Genomic DNA, 22,602 nt, shown 5'->3' on the forward strand with positions numbered 1-22,602 from the left:
AATTAGGTTTGACCTTCTATTTCTATCTTCTAGGTCCATGAGTTTCATTGCTTAAAATTTCAAGGCATGTTCGAATGTCTTAAGAGTGGTCTGAACCTGCTCATCTTGACTAGCAGGCGCTGAAGTTAACATACTGCTTAGCTCGATTGTATTCTTAAGTTCATTTATCAGTTTCACGTTGTTGGTGACCAAAGCTTTAATTTCTGCTAATTCTTTAGTGATGGCCCTTTAGCCTTCCAGCAATTCTTCGAACATCTCTTTTTGCGTAAGGCCTGGATTCTCTTATGTCACCACTAATTACCAGCTTACATACAAAAACATACAGGCTGCGGGATCAGTCAGGATTGAAAACGGAAGTTGACTGTACTCATTTATAACCAGTCTAGCCAAAGTGAAATTTCTTTGCACTTGGTTTTTAAGTGAAGGTAGCGACAAGAAGTGGGAAACAGAATAGGAAAGATAAGGGAGTGTCTGGAGAGTGTGTTTTTAGGTATCCGTCAGCCAAACAAGTTTCTACTGAGCACTGGCTAAGTGGGAAGCAGAAGTTGTGGTTCTCCAAAGTACCGTAAAAACCCGCGTATAGTACGAGGTTTTTTTTCCTATTATTAGCGTCCCAAATTTTCACCTCGCACTATATGCGGATCCGAACGAAAATTTGTCAGAAATTTGGGCTAGAAGTTTTGGTTTTGTTATTGCTGCGTGGCTATGGCTTGACTTCGTTATTAATGTGTGACTACAGCATCATTTCTTTATTGTTGAGTGCGCACCGTGGCAGCACACGTGCAAACCACGCTTTGTGAAGTGCGTCTTTTTTATTCCACATTGAAGGACCAAGTCCGGACCATGAAAACAGTACTCGGCTGCTTTCAAGAGGCTATTTTAGCCGCACTGGACATCAGCAACAGTGTGGGTCGGGAGGCAGTTTGGTGTCAACGAAGGAAGCATTCACGGATGGCATTTACAGAAGGAAGCCCTTTTCGCGTGTAGCGGAACGCGAAGAAGCTTTCGCCGCCCGAAGAGTGGGACATTCCCGGAAATCGAACTCACCCTGACGAAGTTCGTATGCCAACAGTGAGCCGCACATCTAGCTGTGAGCATGGAGCTTATGCAGGCAAAAGCTGAGGAGCTTGAAAGAGAAAAAGGGCTACCGAGCTCTGCCTTCAAAGCGAGCAAGCACTGGATTTATCGCTACATGTGCCATGCTGGTTTTTCCTTACGCCGCCGAACTTCAATTTCGCAAAAGCTGCCCCAATCGTTTGAAGAGCCGCTTGTGGCTTTCCACCACGTTATTTCGCTGCGCAAGTCCAAGAACTTCCAACTAGGGCAAATCGGCAATGCTGACCAAACGCTGGTTTATCTGGACATGCCATGGCCCCCACCATGCACGAAAAGGGCTCTAAACAAGTTTATGTCTGGTCCACTGGCAACAAGAAAACGCCAGTTACCGTCATGTTGTCATGCACGGCAGACGGACGCAAGCTTCCGCCCTATGTCGTCTTCAAGCGTAAGGGAGAGCCTAAAGGTGAGGAGCTGCCAAAATATGTGGTCGCTAGATGCCATGAGAAAGGCTGGATGAACGAGAATCTTGTGCTCGACTGGATAAAGTCAGTCTGGTGTAGGCAGCCCGGCGCACTGTCGTTCCCATCCATCCTCGTGCTGGACGCATTTCATTGCCATTTGGCTGACTCAGTGAAGAGGCTGTTGCGTGAATCCGGCACTGAACTCAACGTTATCCCGGGTGGGATGATGTCTCAGCTGCAGCCTTTAGATGTTTGCATGAACAAGCCGTTCAAGTATGCGGTCAAGCTGTGTTACGCAGATTGGATGCGCTCAGGTGAGCCTGCAGTGACGCCGACTGGCCGGCTGAAGCGGGCTTCGCCAGCTGCACTATGCAAGTGGATTGTGGACGCATGGGCCAGTATACGAGAGGACCTTGTGCGTCGCGCATTCAAGAAGTGCGGCATCTCGAACGCGCTCGATGGCACAGAGGATTAGTACCTCTGGGAAGATATGTCCGACAAAGAACTATCCGAAGAGAGCGCAGCTGTGGAAGAAGTGCGGAGTGCAATTTAAATAAATGTTTTCCTCGAGTTTTCCGAACTCGTATTATACGCGGATAAAACTTTTTTTTTTTTTCCATTTCACGTCCCAAAAATTTCACCTCGTACTATACATGTGGGTTCGTATTATACGCGGGTTTTTATGTAGATTATTTGTGAACTACCATGTATGCTTTCCTCAACAGGTGCTGTGTGAAACAGTGCAAGTATTAATTGCACCTAATAACATGCCCACTATCCGTGTCACATAGCTTGCACTTTGGAGGAAACTACAGCTTATTTTCGCTGTCACTCACCAACAAAAATAGTTGAATCAAGTGTCAGCACGATGCCCTATGAAATGTTCAGACTGTCGTTCGTTTACTTGGGCAGACTATGTGTAATATAATTTAGGCCTCTTGTTCCAGAATACCGTTTCTTAGCTGGTTTTGTTTCCCTGGATGTCAAAATGTTTTCGATTTATTTATTATAGAGAGTTTAACCAACTCCTCTGCACTCTTGTAAAAGCTAGCAGCTTTTTTGCTTTGCTTGTGGGAATAGTTGGGTTTCATTTGAAAAAATTGCAGATATGTCATGTTTTTTTTATTTTCTTGATAATTGAGAAAAAAAAGAAAGCTTACCTTTAATTAATGTGTAATGCACATGAAAAACTCTTCTTCTCAAATTTTTTTTCACTTGTATGTACAGTTGAGCCCTGCAATAACGAAATCGTCGGGGACAGCAATTTTTTCCTTTTCGCAAGAATTTCGTTATTGCGAAAATTAGAGAAGGCAGACAAGAAAGGTACTACATAACAGAGGACTCGCACTTTATTGAAAAACTTCATAATCTCGGTCTACCCACAACCTCGGGGGAGTTTTAACACTCGATCCTCACAACTCGGAATATGTTGCATGGCCACGTCCGTCATCATGCGTCGCAAGGAATTACTGCACAGTGTCGAGCACATCTCGCGGTTTTGTCGCCATCATCGCTGTCGTCAGTGCCGCGCACGCTGCTATGGCGCCATCAGTTAGTTCCTCGTGGACGACCAAGTCATCGTCGACAGACAGGAAGTCGTGAAGATGCAAGCCGTCTGGCACAGTTTCGTCCACACACCGAAGCACATCCCATGCCTTGCTCAGTGTGGAAAGTTTGCCTGTGTCAGCAGACACACTTCCACCTCCTTCTGCTGGTCGCTTAGACTCTGACGATGCAGCTGACGCCTGCTGGTTATTCAGGGGAGACAGGGGTTCCGAAACCAATTTTGTTAATTTTGGTGTGAATTGGATGATATTTAATAATACTGTTCAGAATTTTCTGCTGATTGCAACTATCTAATTAGATTTTGTATATCTGCATTAGAAGAAACGACAGAAATGTTTTAGTACAGAAATTAAGTTGATTTCTTTCAGTACTTTTCAAAAACTTCACTCTGTCAAAAGCAAAAACAGTATATGGTGTGAATGCCAGAGAGTAGGATCTAGCCAGTGACACTAATTTTATTGTTCTCAGTGCACTTAAAATGCGGTCGTGTGCGATGCGGTCGTGAGTGGTCGAGCACGCACCAAACAGCGCCAGACCAGTAGGAGCGAGGCGCGCGGGGGGTGTGCGCGCTTTGGCCAATCGGCAGCACGGACGCATCCTTCAGAAATGATGCGATAGCGTCCGTTTCCCTCCACCGACACCATTTTGGACTGGCGCAAAATGTGCACAAAGAAAACAGCTTCAAAACAAGCGCAAGATGGCGGCCACTGGCCACCGTGTTCGCAAATGGTGACGGCGCGAAGTTTGAACATTTTTGGCCAAATGTTGCTAATTTCGCGTCCAACCTGGCCCCAATTAAGCTCAATTTTTTATTATTTTCCGAATAAATTTAGCTTCTAGATTTTCTGGAGGGATTCTTGAATGTATAAACGTAGCGAAAATGCACTTTTCCGAAAAGTAATTTTTTGCCGTTTCAAGACCCGCGTCTCCCCTTAAAGCCCGCGTGTTCAAAGCAGTTTTTGATCACGCTCGCTTTCATTGTCATCCATGCTGCAGCAGCCATCTCTAGGGCCGTGAAAAGGTCCACCTCCGCGTCGTGCCTTTGTGCTCTATGTTCAGCAGCACCCACTGAATAAACCTTTGATGGTAGGCACACTTCAAGCTTCTGATCACCCCTTGGTTGAGAGGCTGAAGGACCGAGGTGCAGTTTGCTGGGAAAAACACCAGTCGGACGTTCGTAAAAGTGGCATCAACACAATGGGCACTGCAGTTGTCCACGAAAAGGCACACGGACCTGCCTGCTCTTCGCATGTTCACATTGGAGGCTTCCAGCCAGGTGGCGAAGATAGCGCGTGATACCACGATTTACGCTTGGCCGTGTATTCAACAGGCAGCCTGCAGTGTGCCTTAAAACATTGTGGCTTTTTGCTCCTGCCATTGACGAGGAGCGGATGCCTACTGGAGCCGTCCATGTTCACGCAGAGAATTGTTATGGGCTTCTTATTCTGCTTGCGTCTGCGACGGGAGCATCTCGTAAAACAATCCCATCTCGTCGGCATTGTATACGTCACAGGGTTCGTACTCATTCGTGATGACTTCCTGAGTCTCTCGCATCCAATTTACTGCGTTTTCCTTGTTAACACTTGTGCATTCTCCAAAAATCACTTTGGTGGCAATGTTGTGTCGTGCTTTAAGACGGCTCAGCCAGTCGGCACTCGCTTTATAGTCATCATGCCCCAGAAGGCATGCAAAGTTGACAGCTTTCTGCTGCAACAATCTGCCAGACAGCGGTATGCTGTTTGCACGCTTGTCCAGGAACCACTTGTACACAGCCAGGTCCACGTCTTCAAAAGCCGGAGCGGCCACAGTCTTGTGCTCCCCACGTGCTCCATTCTCCAGCGCTGCCAAGGTGCTGTCTTTGGATTTTGAAAGGTCAGCAGGGAGCTGCACGGTATCCCGAAATTGGCAGCGATATCCATCTTTTTTCCGATTGCAGCTTCCGCAATGATTTGAGATTTCCCTAAGAGCCTGAGAAACTTGCGTTTCTTAACTGGAAGCGGCATTTCGCAAGGCTTACTGCTGCACACAAAGGCCAAGCACGATGAGGACAACGAGGGGTACGAAACAAGTCGCCTGGCCACATTGGCCAGAGTTGCAGCCGGAGGCCGGAAGCGGCATTGTATGGTTGCGAGAAAAACAAGTTATGCGCTACAACTAGCCTTTAAGCAAGCAACAACAAGTGGCAGCAAGCAAGTTTCTAAAGTGATTAAAAATAATGTTTTAGCACATTTTTGATTAGGATTTCACTTTTTGATATGTTGAGACCATGCGAAGAAAACTGGCGATCCGCTACGGCAGAAATTTTCGTAGTCGCAGGGCTGCCGGTTGAACATAGTCATCGTTGAGGGATATGAAATACATGCACTCCTATGTACCTCTCCCGGAACTCCGAAATATTTCGTTGTTGCGAGAATTTCGTTGTTGACGGTTTTCGTTATCGCGGGGTTTGACTGTATACAGACTCAGAGGGCACCTAGTGTCAAAAAAAAAAAAGGACATCATAAATGAGGACGTTTTGAGGAGAGAATTTGTGTAGCTGAAGTAAAAAGGTGTAATTTTTTTAACAGGTCAACAAATTGTCAACAAAAAAATTTCCTGTATTTACACTTTTTGGAAACCTTTTGTGTATGTTTGTAGTTAAAGAGAAGGATGGCATGACCCTCCTTTTCTATAGCAGCTTCTGTCACAAAAATACAAAAAATAGTAAAAGGGGGAAGGGGGATGCATGTTTGGCAGCAGGTGATGCTAAGCATCTGGTCAAAAAAAAGACGATTGGGAGTCCTATTTTGTATTAACACTTTCAGGGACACTTTTTCACTTTCGTGTGACGCAGCGTCTGGCTCATTGCCTCCCTTGTAAGATTTGGAGTCGGGCATGAAATAAGTGGTAGCCGGCCCATGCCGTCGTCCAGCTCACCTATGCTTGGGATGTGGTTGTAGGGAGGAACTTGCGCTCATCGAGAAATAGGAGTATGGGATTTATTTAAATATTTACATTACGACAGGAGATACATTTCAACAGTCTAGCATGACTCCCAAATGGAGCACGAAAGACGAAGCATGAAGCACACCAAGCAGCCGAAAACTGCTGCTTGACAACCCCCTATCCTCCCTAGATCCGTAGGTGAGGGAAAATTGCCGTCCAGTCGGAGCATCCACAGTCGTCGGAGGTGTAGTTGACCCACCTTTGGGGGGGGAGGGATCACACACTCACATCCGCACTTTGGATTCACAGAACCCACCGAGCGGAGAGGGTCCTCGTGGGTTGTCATGCTTGACCCCAGCTGGCGCCTCTTGATTCCAGAGCTGACTCCTCAGGTAGCCGCCACGACCGTCTGTTGACTGCGATGAATTCTGGGGCCCGTGAAAACGCCCGCAAAACACCCTTTTCCAGGAGTTCTCTTGCTCCAAGTAGACTGTGAAGGCGACAGCGAACCAACTAACAATACTCGGTCCGCCAAACGGGGCTAACCTTGCTGGCGCCATTGGTTCTCCGAAGGAGGCGTGTAGTTGGTTAACCTTGCTGGTGCCGCCGGTTCTCCGAAAGAGGTGCATGGTCGGTTATACCTTACTGGCGTCGCCGGTTCTCCGAAGGAGGTGCATGGTCAATTAACCTTGCTTGCGTCGCCAGTTCTCCAAAGGAGGTGCATGGTTGGTTAACCTTGCTGGCGTCGCCGGTTCTCCGAAGGAGGTGCATGGTTGGTTCTCCAAAGCGACTCGTCGCAGTGGGCCGGGAAGGGTTCGAAGGTCGATACCCGCGCAAGACGATCGAAAGAGTGGGCTGGGGAAGGTTCGCAGGTCAGTACCCCTGCTGGCCGATCGTAACACCTTGGAACCGTTGGGCATTGTCACTGGCTTGGCCACTTGGAGTTTACTAAATATAGAACTTTTACTCGAAAGTGGTCGACTCGGAATACAATCCTAAACGAACAGTGTTGCGTGGTCAAACAGCAGCTGAATGTGTAACCGCTATAGTAAAGGCTTGGCAGTTTAGGGATTTGCGGTGTTGAAATGGAAATCACTGAAACGTATATTTTTGCATTTTCATTTTTGAGACTGAAATTGCACCAGTGTAAACTGTGGCATGCAGCGTGGTAGCTACACTGGTAATTGCTGGCATCACAACTTTGATGATTTACTATGCTGGACGCCCTCCGAGACCGAATTTGGGACTGGGGATAGCTGGGTGATTCAAATTACAGTTTAACCTTGGTATAATAAACATGGACAAAATTAAGTGCGTATAACAAATCTAAAATTTTTTTCACTGATACTACAAATACATGCTTATAAGTTATAATGATTGGCCATAATGAGTGTATTTTCAGTGTTCAATGTGACTTCTTGCAGTGAGGTTCAATGGTACTATAATGTACAGCTTTGAAGTCAGGACAAGGAAAAAGGGACTAAGACACCAGCTAATTTTATTTTCTCTTGTTTGGTTTCCACACTGTGAACTTTCATAATGTGCCCTCTGAGCTTCGATCAATAACAAACATGCAAAAGCGAAAAAAAAAAATTTTGCCCGAATTGCAGGCTACACCTCTGCCTGGTGTTCACTCATTGAGCTACTGGTTATGGCACCTGATCGCACCCGCTTGGAGAGGCTGCGGGTGCCACCAAACCGGCCATTGAGCGACGATGAACTGGCAGCCCTGGCCGTGATGCACCCTGTGCGGGAGCTGGAGCTTGGCAGGTGTGCGGGCCTGACTCCGCGAGTGCTTCCGCTGCTGGCGCAAGGCCTTGCAATTTCTACGGGGACACTGCAGTCCCTCACCATGCCTCCGCACTTACTACAGCAGGATGCCGGGTAGGTGCCCATTAGGCCAATTGGGGCTGCTTCATCGTTGGCCATTTTTTACAGCAATGGTCCTCTTTCATACATGGTGGTTAGCACTGATAACCACCATTTTATTATTTTTTTCCTCTGCCTTAGGGACATCTTCATTACTTTTAAGAAGTGTTCACTATTATCAAGCCTTGTGCCTCCTGTTTTCGTATAGCAGTAGCTTTGTTGCTCTGCCATGATGCTTGTGGTATGCACATATTTTGCCATAGCTCAACGAAAGCTGTGGTACCTCGTATCTGGAGGCGGTGTGGAAGATGGTAAAGAAGAGAGTGATCATCATGAGCGACGTCAGTGTGCAGAATTTAGTGTTGCTTTCTGTTTGAGAGAGCACAGAACTGTCTGGTTTAGTTTCATTGAGAGTTCTGGAAACTAAGTGTTACAGCAACATAGGTCACTGTAGTTCCTGTAAAAATATAATTATTTTATTCATGGAGTTTTTCTTATCTCTTATCATATTTTCCAATATTCCTTGACTTTGTTGTAAAACAGACTTCTGTGCTTATGGCTTACGGGTGGACTGCAGTGAAATTTAACTTTCGCTAAATGGGTAATAAATCAGTAGTATATATATATGCTACTGAAGCAATCTTGGCAAAGGTGCAGGGCTGGTAACTGTCAAATTTGCTTAACCCATTCACTGCCGCCCGCTGCGCATGCATGCGGGCCATCCGTACCGCGCATTTTTTTCACCAAAAGTGCGTGCGCATGCCACACGCTCACCTTTCTATGCGTCATGAGCACCTAAGCAAAATATTTGCTGGACACTTATCAAAATACATTCATCGACATTTGAGAAATATTCGCACTTTACTCTGTGAAGTTTTTTCAAGTCACAGGTGTTTCATCGTGTGAAAAATCTTGAAGTAGTCAGGCATGTGAAGAGCAGCACCACACTTTTTGTACTCCCAGAGGCTTTAACTTTTTTTCCCCTTTAGCCTTACACACCTGGCATTGCCTTGAGGCTGCTCACCACTGTTGCTATCAGAGGATATCCAATATCTCATGCTCGGAGAGAGCACGCCATCCATTAGATGCTGCCATTCCTTCTGTCGCCAGACACCATCACAAAAAGAAAAAACGAAAACATAGAAAAGTGCATTCAAATGACACAGCTCAGTACTTCCATCTATAGGTAATATATCCAAGCATCTTCAGATAAGGTGATAAGTGCTGCTATCAACAGCTTCAGGAAACCCTAAAATCGGCAGCCCGGCGATTCTCCGGCTTCGGAAACATTGCCACTGCACGTATGCCCGTTGATTAGCCGGCTTTGGCAGTGAATGGGTTAATAATATCCTTTAACCCTTGTAAGGAAGAGACATAAATACCCGAAAAAAGTGTTTACGGGCATTTTCCATCTGAATGTACAAAATACAGTGAGAATAAGCATAATCAGTGAAAAGAAAAAAATAATTTATGGAAGGTTTTTCAGCAATAGGGGGACACCCCAGGCAGAAAAATAGAAGTAAGCTTCACCCTAAGGCACCTGTGACTTCGTTTGGAAATTGTACCGACAGCTCTCATCATATGTAAACTATTGGTGTACAGTCGGCGTAGAGTGCGGGAATGGCGGCTTCTGGGGTGCTCAAGAGCCAGCCAGGGACGTCTAACGGAGGTTCCTGGACCCAAGCGTGCCCAGCAGCTAGCATTAGACGTCACTGGCTGTCTTCGGAGCACCCCGGAGGCCGCCGTTCCTGTGCTATACACAAGGGTGACACCGACTGCACTTTGCATTTGCTTTACGTTACATGTCTGATGCCACTGCAGGCGAAGATCTTGCTATGGCCTGTCTCCTCCGACCGCGTCTTCAAAAGAAAGCGAGTAGCATGCCAAACTTTCTTTTCCTTGTCCTATGTTCCTTTTCTAAGCCAACAAATGATGCTTGCTGCCTGTCATCCAGTGTTGGTTGAAGACATTTCATCAGAAATTCCATACTCAATGCTGAAACTTGTGGGGATGCGCGACTCTCACGTGTCCCCTGATATCTTGTTTTTCTGCATAGCTCCCATCTCCTGCAATGCGGCTTCGCCGCGGGGGGGGGCCCGCAGCGGTTGGTGTGGTTGAAGCGCAGTACAAGAGATGGCGCGAGTGTTGCGCTGCTAACGCCACCTACCGGCGGGGTTACTTGGGCGCGAAAAGGAGAAAGCTCTTCCTCTTTGGTTCGGGGACGGCAAGCAGCGCGGAGGTGCCGCGTATGCGCCGATTCATGCTTCTGCGAGACCGTCTCGTGAGGCCTCGTGCGAACGCACCACAGTTTGCGTGACCGTACGAGCGAACGACCAGGCGTTGGGATCCAGCATGGGGCGAACATATTCACTCGCTATCCGGTCGCGGTGAGTCGGACTTCCCAGATTTGTCACGCGCCCATCGGCATGTTTTGTGAATAGCAACTCGGTTAGCAGACATTGATCTATGAAAGGTGCAATAAATGCCCTTGTGATTGTTTGCACTACTGTGTTGTCGTTCCTTTGTCCCAAGAGCACGGGTGTGTGAATCCCACAAGCTCAGCAACAAATATATTTTTTTCTTGCGAAATACTTGTCCATAAAGGTTTAAATAGCACCTGAGCAGATGATGCCTGCACATGGTGGTAAGTGGATCTGACATCAGTCCCAGCACATTGCTTCTGAGATTCTTCAGGACAGTGATGCCTTATCTCGGAGGGCATGCCGAGGAGCCGTGTGTCCAGAGTCGTGCATCACTTTCCGTCGAGGAATAATGATGTTTTTTTCAGTTTCTGTATCAAAAATGTCTACTTTTGCAAGCCTTTAGTGAACCGCCCACTCGTATTTCAAACGTAAAATTTCATACTGAGACTATTCTATATCTACGCTACTTAAAGGTAGGCTTTTTACATGGCCTAACATTTTATTTCAGTTGGCCTATTCCCATCGATAGCTTGCTATCGGTGGGGGCAAATTTCTATTTTGCCGCGTTACGAGTGACGGATGGATTGATGGATGGATGCATGCATGGATCATCTAGATGCATGGATGCTGAGGGTCCCCTTTGAAACGTCAGGGTGGTTGCACCGCCAAACTCGTGTTCTTGCTTTTCCTAATGTCCTAATTTTAGTAAAAAAAAAAAAACGCACACAAATAATTTCCAGCATCAAACTTTCTGAGCCACTATTAGAAACATTGATTTTGTACGTCTCCATTGTTTGTGGTCTCCCTACTTCAAGGACTTCAAGGAAGCCAGAGGAGCCTAAATAGACAGTTGGTTAGATATCTTCACATTCTAATAAAACATGTTCCATCGTTTCCCTAGCTTTACCACAGCAAGCACATGGTTCTTCTTCCTTGGTGTACCTCACTTTATAACTACGCATTCTAAGGCATCCTGACCTCGCTTTGAAAAGTAAGGAGCTTCCCTTTGAGTTATCAATAAATTGTCTTTCCTGATTTCGTATTTTTCCTCTTAGGTTAGTTACTCATAGCAGGTTTTTTTTCCATTGCCGCCACCCATGAGATTGTCTCAACCTCTCTGACTTTGCACTTGACGTTCTTTGTTGCCTTGTTGCTTACTATACCGGTCGCATACTTGCTGGTAAGCTTCCTAGTCCTTTTCCTCCACTGTGAGTCAATGTTTTTCCTGTAGAAATATCTGAACACTTTTGCAACCCATTTACTTTCTTCCATATTCCTCAATCATTTTTCCAAATCAACTTTACTCTGAGCTTCCCTCATTTCTAAACTTGTCCAGCCCATATCGTCCTGCACAGCTTCATTTGTAGTCTTCCCATGAGTGCCCAACGCGAGGCATCTTACTGACCTTTGGTTGCCATCCAGTCCTGATTGTAACCGTGGCTTCCAGCAAACAACCACATTTCCAAATGCAAGTCCTGGAACCATTACACCTTTCCACATACCCTGGAGCACATTGTATCTATTGTATCCACATGGCGCTCTGTGTTTCATTATGGCCACATTTCTCTCCCTCTTTACTATTGTTTTTTTGTGTGTTTCCATATATTCATTGCCTTCATTTATCCATACACCAAGGTATTTGCATTCTTTTACCCAAGGCATTTCCTGGCCCTGTATTAACACTGTCGGTTCACTATTTTCATTGAATACCATAAAACCTGATTTTTTTTAAATGCTAGATTTCAATCCTAAATTCTCACCTTCCTGTCCACAGATATTAGCCATACGTTGCGTATCACTTTGCTTGTTAGCAAGCAACACAATGTCGTCCGTATAAAACAAACCTGGAAGCTGTTGCTCTACTACTGTGCCCACCTGTTTATGTGAGAGCTTAAACACAATATTGATTCCTTCTAGCACCCTTTCCGTCTTTACCATGTACGTACATCATAAACAGCAGCGGTGATAAAGGGCACCCATGTCTCAGTCCCTAGGTGATATCAACTTTCCTCTTACTGCTCATCCCTTCCCATTTAAAGGGCCCCTCACCAGGTCTGGCCATTTTGAGCTGACAAGCACATGGCATAGATTGCATTATAACGATTGTGTCTGCAAAGTATTACATGGCTGCGCGTCGCGGAAAGATCTGGAATTTCAAACCGAACTCCGTTTTTCCTTCTCCTTGCGGCTGCCACGCTCCAAGCTGGAGGATGACGTACTTGCGTCCCTGCACCTACGTACAGTAAAACCTCATTAAACCATACCCACTTAAACGGTACTTTCGTTTTAAAAGTAGTAAAGTCAAATCTCCGACTCAGCGGCCATTGAACATAATGTGTTTTGTATCTGCATAAACCCTGCCAGCTTATTGCGTATGTATCGGTCAACACGTAGTGTTTCCACTTTTCGTCGCGCAAACACGGCGGTGCGTTGTCTCCATTGGGTGGCCCGGCAGAGCAACAAGCCTCAGAGATCAGCACAACGGCCTCCAAGCGCCCTGTGCGTTTGCGAGTGAAGCCTCATTAACATCATTCGGCGCCGTGCCAGAGAGCATTGTGGCGTTGTGCAAGCGAGGACTTGCGTCATGCCGAAACTCGGATAAAAAAAGACGTCGGGTGCTCAGCGCAGAAGAAAAATTAGACATCGTTCGTGCTATTGAACATGACACGAAAAGTCGGCGCTGGCACGCTACATGGGTCTACTGTTGACTACGGTGTGCGGCATCTGGGATGCGAAGAAGTTGCTCGGCAGCGCTGCTGCAACTGTGAAGAAATGTTGGCTACGAGGTTCGACTTTTCGCCGTCGTTGCCTCTGTTGTTGCCGAAGTGTTGACTAGCAACAGTGATAAGGATGACACGGAAAGCGACAGCACGGGCGATTCCGGCACGACAGTGGCAGAAGCTGTACGTCAGCCTCATGAATGCAATTGTCGCGATGAGAACAGCACCCCGCAATGAAAAGGTGTCCCGCAACTTCTGCAGAACTACCACTGCGCCTGTGCACGGAGAATATGCAACGCCAACAAGGAATCTTCCATGCGAGTGTTTGCCGAGAAGAGAGGGCTGGCTGAAAATCTGGCTCACAGCTTCCGCAAGTTTTAGACAGCTTTCCTCTCTGCTAGGCCGCCACGGCATCAAACCAAAATAACACGTTTGTTGCACGAAGTAAATAAACACTGCATGTTTTTCCCCTCTCATCGCACTCTCTCAGAGTTCTGTTTTTGACAGGTAAGTGGGCGATCTCATGCTATTTCGGTTAAACAGTACTACCGTTTAGTGCAGACTTTTTCCGAGCTCCGGCCAACTACGGTTTAACAAGGTTTCACTCTACTCGACTCCGCAGTGTGATGTCGCTCGTGGTGACACATGACTTTGAGAATTATTCAAGGCACCATTTGTTATTTGTGTGATCTGCTGCTTGAATTGACGAATTGAAGTTTAGAGAAATGATAAAACACAAGAACAGAATGCCTGCATGTTTTACTTTGCACCGAAGCAAGAGAGATGTACTTCCGCTTCGTCTGCTTGTTCCCACGGTCGTGCGGTCATGTGTGCAGGTACCGAAACATTGCATTTTCCACCATGTTCCAGCGCGTGATCATGCTCTGCGGTCCGGTTGTTCTGCCTCAGTATTCATGTACCACTGAATTTTACCGCTAGTCATGTGTCCTTGTGCACAGTGCGCAAAATCATTCGCTGTGCGAAACGGTAACAGCCCGCGCGCAATGCCACCAGCAAAAGTGCGCATCGCTGAAAAAAAAAAAAAAAAGCGAGGAGAAAAAAAAAAGTGAAGGTGGAGCCCGTGACATATGCGTCACGCGATTCTCGAGGTCTGGCATGGGAGAACACAGGGAAGGAATTTCGCTTGCGAAAGCTAGACAAGGCGAGTGGAGAGAGAATCTCATTATGCAGTGGAGCCTGCTTGCTGAAATCATGGGTTTGCGGCACTGAAATATTCCTATCTTGGCTATTAATGAGCCGACTTGAAAAATGTTTGCGGCAGAACGCTCCCTAGAGGACACGTAACAACTTCTAGTGTATCCTTTAATTTAATCGCCTGCATTGCTAACCTGTGTATTACCGATGAAATGGTCAACGGTCTATATGGGTGAGTTCTATCTTTTTTCCCCCTACCTTTATAAATTGAGTTCATTCGACTTTATTGCCAAATGTCTGGTATTCGCCTATCTTGTAAGCTTTTATTCTACTGCTTTCAACATAGCTTCCTTACTTTTTAATCCTAGTTCGTTAATCAGCCTAACGGGAACCGGGTCTAACCCTGTGGCTGGGTGTTTAGGAATTTCTCTTTGGCTTTCTTCCAGTTGAAGTTTCTCAGCACCAGCTCCTTTTCCATCTGGTTCTCTTTCATGCTGTCTTTCTTCTTCAGAAACCACCTCGCCATTGCCTAACTGGTGCTCTCCGACAGCTAGCGCCAGTGTTTGGATTATATTTAGGAACTGTTTAGTCAGTTCCGGTTTTCGGTGTTCTTTTTCCATCGTGTGCATATTTTTAAAGCGCCTCTGGAGAAGGGGCGTGGTCGGCACAACGAGCACTTGTAGTTTCCAAAATGCCATTGGTGTCGTACGCTGCTCACGCATGGAAACGTTGCATTTCTACTGATTCTAATGTATCTGCGTATGAGTTTTTGGACTTTTAAAGTAGCACTGATGCGGAAGACTTTGGTTGGTCAGATTTTCGAACGGAGTTACGCTTCACCGAACCGCTTCACTGCTTCCGTGCACCGATATAAAGATATCTTGAGTGTTCTAAAGGTCACAGTTCTTATCTGCAGGGTGTTAACAACGTCGGGTCGGCATCATTTGCCGGCGGCTGTGCAGCGAGTCGAGTTTCGTGTGAAAAGAGAGCCGGGAGTGGACCTTGGTATCGCGCCAAAGCCAGTCAATAAGGTCAACAGTTTCTTTTATATCTCAAGAGATTTCTTGCATATTTTCTGGAATATTGGACAGTTCCTTTGCATTAAAAATGTATATTCTGAAATTTTAAGTATTCTTTGTGCAAAGGAAGAATGCCATTTTTATAGAACTTTTTCTTTTTACTACCAAATTTTTGTCTAGATATTTCTTTTTTTCACATTCTTTTCAATAAACACATTGTTTGAGAATAGTACCATTGGAAAAAGAAATTCATATTTATTTAATCTTATACTATACACTTTAGTATCAAGCATGCTCTTCGATAGGAAAAAAAGTGTCTACCAGACTAACCAAAAACTCTTGCTTTTCCTGCAGGCAGGAAAGTGTTAAAAAAATCATTTAACTAAAGCCCAGGCTGCAGTCTTCCTACCTGTTTGTACAAGTATTGCCAAGGACAAAAGCTACTCGTCCACACTGCCGTTTCCATTGCTTTGCTTATTGTGAATTAGGCACGTGCGTCTGCTCGTTCAACTGCCTAATGCTGAGTTTGGGCATTCCTGTATGTTATTTTGTAGTTTACATTTGCTTAGCTGTCATGCTTCGAGAGAGTATTATTGAGTACTTTAGTTTACAGCAAGAAAAACAGTCTTTCTCAAAATGTGCTTTGTTATTAAATTTTTTTTCGCCGAGTGCAAGAAATAAACTGTCCGTTTCATTCTAGTGGAAAGGACACTAAGTGGAAAACATCGACAAATAAAAAAAAAAAAAGTGGACTTTATGCAGTTTTTCAGAAAAGAAATTGGGTGGTGAAGTATTAGGTTTTTGGCACGTCTATCACCAAGTAAGCTCGTTACAAGTGGTAAAGCCATGGATAATAGAGCTTCTGACTAAGGCAAGCATGTGGAGTTTTCAGTAGATAGTCTTTGTGAACCAATTATTGACTGGTCTAGATTTGCGTAATTGTGGATGAGGAGAGAGCTTCATATTGGAGTCTTTGGCTTGCTGAACTTCATTACTGTAAAACTTAAGTGGTAGGACATAAGGATGGTGAAGAAAACTTTTTTTAAATCACCTGTGCCATGTGCTACTGCCTCTGCAATAGCCTTCTCTTTTTTTGGTTTGTGTTTTAAATTCTTTGTACATTGCTGGCACTAAAAATCAGATCTGATTGGGAGAGCCGGTATGATTTTGTAAGATGTAGTAATCATTTATGCTTCTACCTAATTACCTGGTGCCGGGCTGTTCTATGAACATGAACATCAGTGGCCTCCCATAGTGCTCAGTCAGTCATTGGCACTTTCACAATGGCTTCTGTTAAAGGGACACTAAAGAAAATTACATCTAACTGTTTTAGTTAATTGCCCCTTTACAATACCAAGAAATCCTCTCTTTCTTTGAGAGAGGTGGCTTGCTAGGCTTCCCCCCAAGAAAAGGAAGAAATCTGAAAACTAAAGATGGCTGCTGATGAAGCCTTGGAAGTTTCCACACAAGCTTACCGTGACAGCGTGGATTTCGAGGTTTTCTCAGGCCTAAGTAATCGTTTATTGGTATAGATGGTCAGCATTGTATTCTACAGGTGCCAAAGACTGAACTTGGCAAGAAATAAGTCCTTTTACTTTGCAACAACGGCATGAATACAAGAAACTACTTTGAAATCCATGTCACACTGACCTATTGACACTGGAGTTACATAAAATGACATAAAACTAAAGCTTGGCCTTCATTTTCTCTTACGGCGAAATCTCACTACTGCAAAATTAACAAATAGTTTTCAAAGAATGCTTTGTCAATCTGAACTTTTTTAGTTCTCTTTGGGCTTCTTTTTTAATGCTCTTAAGTGTAAAACTCTAGTGGATGTGTATGTTTATAAGGGCAATTCATTAGATGCTGAGCTGTTGCTGTGCGATATTATGTGCGTTATGCTAGAGCTAAACCTCACAATAATATTTTTTATTTAGTATTGTGTTTTTGCTAAACTTGTTCCACGTGAGCAAGTTTGCACAAACAATATTGTAGCACTGACAAGTGTCGTACTCCATTGCTATGCACATACGAGAATCGTGGTTCATCCATAGTTGTAACTGTCATTGCCTAGACATTGTCACTATTCAACTTCAACTGTAGTTTGCAAAATCACATTTTAGGGATGGAAAGTTCTTAAGATGGTGCAGTAGCACCTTTAAAGAAAGGGTGGGGAATATGTGGAGCATTGAGGAGCTTTGCCTCATGAAACTTGTCCAATGAAAGCTGTTTGAATGGGTGGAGTCACCGGCAATCAATAGTTAACCCCTTCTGTGCCTGTGTGACATTGGTCAAAGAGAAAATACTTGCACCATGTCTGCGTTTTAGGAATACATAACAAACTGCATGCTTACCAATACTTCCTCACTTTTGCAATTCACAAAGCAATTCTATAAAAAGGGCTTGACAGTAAATAAATTGCGCATTGCATGCTTGCCAACTCTCCTGAATTTTCCCATGTTGATGAATTTGGGCTCGTTCTACAATTTTACAAGTGCTGCATCAAGTTATACAAAAAATGTTTTTGAAAAAGTTTGACTGATTGTTAGATTGACAATATGTCGCCAGCTTCTCCACAATGTTACGCTCAAACCTAAATATATCGAACAGCACGGTGATCGCGAAATAGTTCGATAAGCCCAGAATTCGATATATAATATCACGTAAAAAAATGCGTCAAAACCTTCTGCAAATCAATCAATGAACCAAGGGCGCGATCGCAAATCGCTGTTCGGAGTGTGCGTTCGGTTGCGCCGCGCGCAATTGGCCTAGGCCGCGCTGACTTCGGCAGCCGGGAGCACGCGGTCGATTGCACCACGTAGGCCGGGCCTATTTCGTCAGCTGCACGAAGTCAGTGCGGTCTAGGCCAATCGCGCACGGCACAACCGAACGCGCACTCCGAACGATCCCTGATCGCGCCCCAATCATGGCGCAGTAAATACTCACTTGAAGCTTCACACAAAGTATTTATTTATTTGGCTGAAAGTACTGCAGCAGTGTAGCCTGCTTCTTATTGGCAGCCGCGTGCTTAAACACAGAGTCCTTAACATAGTCTAACATATCCACAAGCGATAGGCTGGTGGCGTAGAAGGGCCAAAGCAGCTACAGCCTCAGTTGCGGTCACGGTAGCACAAGCGGGAGAAGGCCCACAAGGCACAAACACAATGAACCAGAAAAGCAGCGAGACCACTCGCACTTCCACCATCCTCCACGACGAGGTCACAAGAGCCTCTGATTGGCTGTCTGAGCAAGCGCTGCAGGATAATTTTTATTGCGAAGCAATACTACTTTAGGTCGCACTTCAGCCCGTTACGTGGCGAGGCGGTGGTAGGCACCATTGACCTTTAGCGTGACCTCGCTGCGTGACGTCACACCACGTGACCTAGAGTGACGTCACACCAGCTGTGTCAAAACGGGGCCCCATCTCACGCTGTCGCGAGGCGAGGCAGTAGCCACCAATGGCGGCCTAACTCCCGCTCCTCTCACCAGGGACGCGGCGGCCGAGTCATCCTCGCGTGTCGCGACATCAGCAGCGGCCTCCTCGCAGCCGTCGACGTTCGGCGGGTGTCGAGCATCGAGAACGTCGTCATACGCTACTTAGACCTCTCGTCCTTCAGCTCGATACGGGCGTTCGCCAACGGCGAGCTCAAGTCCGAGATGCACCTGGACGTGCTGGTGCTTAGATGATTCACTGTAAGCCGTAACGCTAGCATAACCCAAGACTACCACCAGCCATACTACCAGCTGATCCGAGAATAACACACTATTGCTTCGCAATCACCAGGCTTAACCAAGCTAAGCCACGGCCGTTTTTTTGAAGGGGTGTGTCCACAGCTCGCAGGATGCGGCGCAGTCACGGTAGGCAGAGCGGGTGGATGGAGCCGTGCTGCGGGGTTTCCCCACTGCCACGAGGAAAAGTCAACTTCTGAGGGCACTTTAGCGCAGCTTGACGTTCAATATATCGGGAGTCGCTGCTATTTTTGTTCGATGTAAGCGTAATTTTTGCTATATATACTCATTGTAACTATTCCGGGTTCAGAAATTGTTCGATATACAGGATAATTCGATGTAAACAGGTCCGATGTAGTTGGGTTCAACTGTACTGCAAAAGCCAAAGCTCTCACCCTCCATGTGAGCCATAAAGATTTCAAGTGAATCAATGGCTGGCTTGATCGGTTCAAGAAATGACACGGCGTGACCTTGAAGTCAATGGTTAGCGAAAGTGCAGCCGTGAACCGTGACACTGTATAAAGTGCCAACATCGGCTCCAAGCTCTACTTGAAAAATATGGAGACAGACATCTACGACCTAGATGAGGCTGCATTTTTCTGCAAGATGCTACCAAATTGCACATTCACTGCCGCTGGTGGATCCTCATCTGGAGGAAAACAGCAAGGAGCATGCCACGGTGCTGTTTGGCGCCAATGCAACAGGCGAGGACAAGCTGCCCTTGTTGATACTGAAGAAGGCGGAGATGCCACGGTGCTTCGGAAATGCAACTTTTCCCGAGGAATGCATCTGCAGAAGTAACAAGCAAGCATGGATGACTGCTGCTATTTTTTAAGACTATGTGCGCCTTCTAGATAGATGGTTCTACGCCAACAATCGGCAAGTGCTTCTCATAATTAGCAATTGTTTGAGCCACGGGAAGGTCGACAACCTCAAGGCGATCGCTATGGAATTTTTGCCTGCAAACACAACCACGGTAATTTAACCGATGGATCAGGGCATCGTCGAGACCACCCGGAAGCTGTATCGCAGGGCTCTTTTGCAGCACATGCTCACAGCATATGACGCCAGCAAGAGGTACAACATTGATTTGCTTGGTGCTAACTATGTGTTGAACTTTTCATGGAAAGAACTCGCACCATCAAAGGACGCCAACTGCTTTGCGCACGCCAGCTTTTCCAGCGCCATTGTCAGTGACCCTGACTATGACCAGCCTGACGACCGGATATTTACAAGGCTGTTCATAAAATTGCTGGCCAAGAGGTAGAAGGCGACTTCGAGACATTTGCGTTGGCTGACGCTGCTGCTCCCGTGGCGCTGCAGCGACGGATGCGGAGAGACTAATGTACACTGTTGGGGGCCCTGATGAGGACGAAGAGCCACGTAAAATGTCAACTATGGCGGAGATGCGGGAGTACCTAAGCCTGCTGCGAAATAAGATTGAATGCACTGGCGGCGACCATGGCCTCGTGCAATGCTTGGTCAAATTAGAGCGGGGGTTGTTCGTGCCCGGTAAGAACTTGAAACAGTCAAAGCTCACTGCCTTTTTTGCACCTGCATAAAGTTTTGCTTCGCTGAATACATTGTATTTTGACTTCCTCGCAGTTGTGGCGCAATTAAACCTTGACTGCTTTAGCTTTTCATGAGTGTTCGCTTATATTGAATTGCCGCTTATAACGAATTATTTGCTGTCCCGCTGACTTTGTTATAATGAGGGATTACTGTAGGTGCACGCATTGTACACAAATGTTTTTTTTTTATTATTAGTATAAAAAGATGTCTAATCATTTGATCACGGCCTTTGTTGAGTAGATGTGAATCTGCATTTCTTTATTATTATTATTATTATTATTATTATTATTATTATTATTATTATTATTATTATTTTCATGTGTGGGCTGGAGCACAGGAACGTCGCTGTTGCTTGGCACATTCTGAAAACTCGCTACGGGCCCCATAGTTTAACTCTTTCCATACCATGGGAAAAATAGGTGTTTTTTACAGGTTACGCCAGATATTTTTTTCTGAAGGAACTACTGCACTCAATATTTTATGTAACACATAAACAAAAAGCAGAATGAATGCACTTTTCACGCGTAAAAGCTTTATTAACAAGATTTATGTCATAAAGATATAAATTGCCAGAATCAAGATTGTGGGATAAAATTGAACAAAGATTGTAAAGACACGCTTGTATTTACTCAGAAGAAAGTGTAACAAGAATTATGATATCCAAAATTTATTACCATCTAATAGCACTATATCCCAAAAAATCAAAATTTTTTATTCAACAGATTTTCCACTAAAAAAATTTAAGTGCAATCACTACAGTTTGGTGTGCCAGGCTGCGGCCGCCGATATTCCGGGCTGGCTTCCGTAGTCGTCGCTATCAAAGTCCAACGAAAAGACAGCATCCTCAGACTCGCTGCTACGCAATCCACCAATAAAATCGGCTGCAAACACAGCGGAATCACGAGATCTGCAATATTTTGAAGCGCACGCGCCGCTCCCTAAGGCGGACATTTTTGCTTTCTACTTTGACGGTCACGAAACTTCGGAGTGCGTTAAAAAATTAACACCTTGTGGGGAAAAGTGAACTGCTTAGAAAACAAAAATATAGTTCTCATTCATCTCCTATGGCGCAGAGTGTCCGTGAGCGGCGTGTCTCAAAAGCGGCATTTCAAACCATCGATAGTGGGTGGCCATTTTTGCCTGCTACTTTGGCGACCTTGAAAACTTCGGAGCACATTCAAAAATCACCGCCTGGGGAGAAAAAGCAAACTGTTTTGAACACAAAAGAATAGTTCTCCTCCTTCATGTCCGATAGCGCAGTGTCTCTGTGGGTGGCACGGAACGTCTCGAAACCGCGCTTCAAACCATCGTTAGCAGGCTAACGATGCCCAATGGGTGCGGTACGGAAAGAGTTCAGAATTTTGGCCCGGCTGACGTAAAATTTGCCTGTAACCACGGCAAATTGACCAAGCTTACCACCGACTGTTATAAGTTACATCACTTGTGCCTCTCCTCTGTGTGCAGCTGGACAGGCCTTTCTTGGCTGTGGTCCCAGACGTCCTTGGAGCGCCTGTCACTCTCTCGAGCAGGACCACAGCTTTCAGCCAATGCCCACTGGAATCTCTTGCGGTCGCTGCGACAACTCGACTTGTCTCACTGCAGCATACCGCATGGGGAGAGCCTCGCTGGGCTGGAAGCTCTGGCTCCAACTCTTGCTTGGCTCAGCTTGGCTGATGTGCCAAAGTTGCACCTCGGGCTCGAGGTTCTGTGCCAACTCAAGGCCCTCAGGTCAGCAAGCAGCCGTATCTGGCACATTCTTGAATACTGCAGTTGTAACCGCACCAACTGCAACCGCATTAAATACACTCGTACCAACTTGTCCAGCTGTCTACACCTTTGATCTGCAACAACCTTCAGTGGCATCTCCACGATTGACTCTATAGTGCCAGATGCAATGTTTGTACTGAATTCTTAGGTTGTCAGCTTAGTAATGTTTTTTCTTAACATTTGTTGGGTGATGTCATTCTCACTGCATGTCGAATTAGCTATTTTTCACATACCGTAAAAACCGGACTATAGGTCGGACCGGAATATAGGTCGATCCCCCAACTAACGAATTCTAAAACTGAAAAAAATCTTTTTCAATGGCAAAAGTACCGAAAGA

At 45.7% G+C, this 22,602-nt stretch overlaps 1 protein-coding gene across 4 annotated transcripts in view; it reads left to right on the top strand.

Annotated features, from left to right (window-relative positions):
- The window catches only part of LOC126516435 (protein zer-1 homolog), a 145,340-nt gene that overhangs the window by 33,800 nt on the left and 88,938 nt on the right, over window positions 1–22,602 (top strand). For all 4 annotated transcript variants that reach the window (XM_055063891.2, XM_050166555.3, XM_050166556.3 and 1 more), the window contains 2 exons: window positions 7,622–7,895; window positions 21,963–22,226. In XM_055063891.2, coding sequence (XP_054919866.1) covers window positions 7,622–7,895; window positions 21,963–22,226 — 538 coding nt within the window. The remainder of the gene's footprint in view (window positions 1–7,621; window positions 7,896–21,962; window positions 22,227–22,602) is intronic.

Source organism: Dermacentor andersoni, chromosome 1 (assembly GCF_023375885.2).
Source record: "Dermacentor andersoni chromosome 1, qqDerAnde1_hic_scaffold, whole genome shotgun sequence".
In the NCBI taxonomy this organism is placed as follows: Eukaryota; Metazoa; Arthropoda; class Arachnida; order Ixodida; family Ixodidae; genus Dermacentor; species Dermacentor andersoni.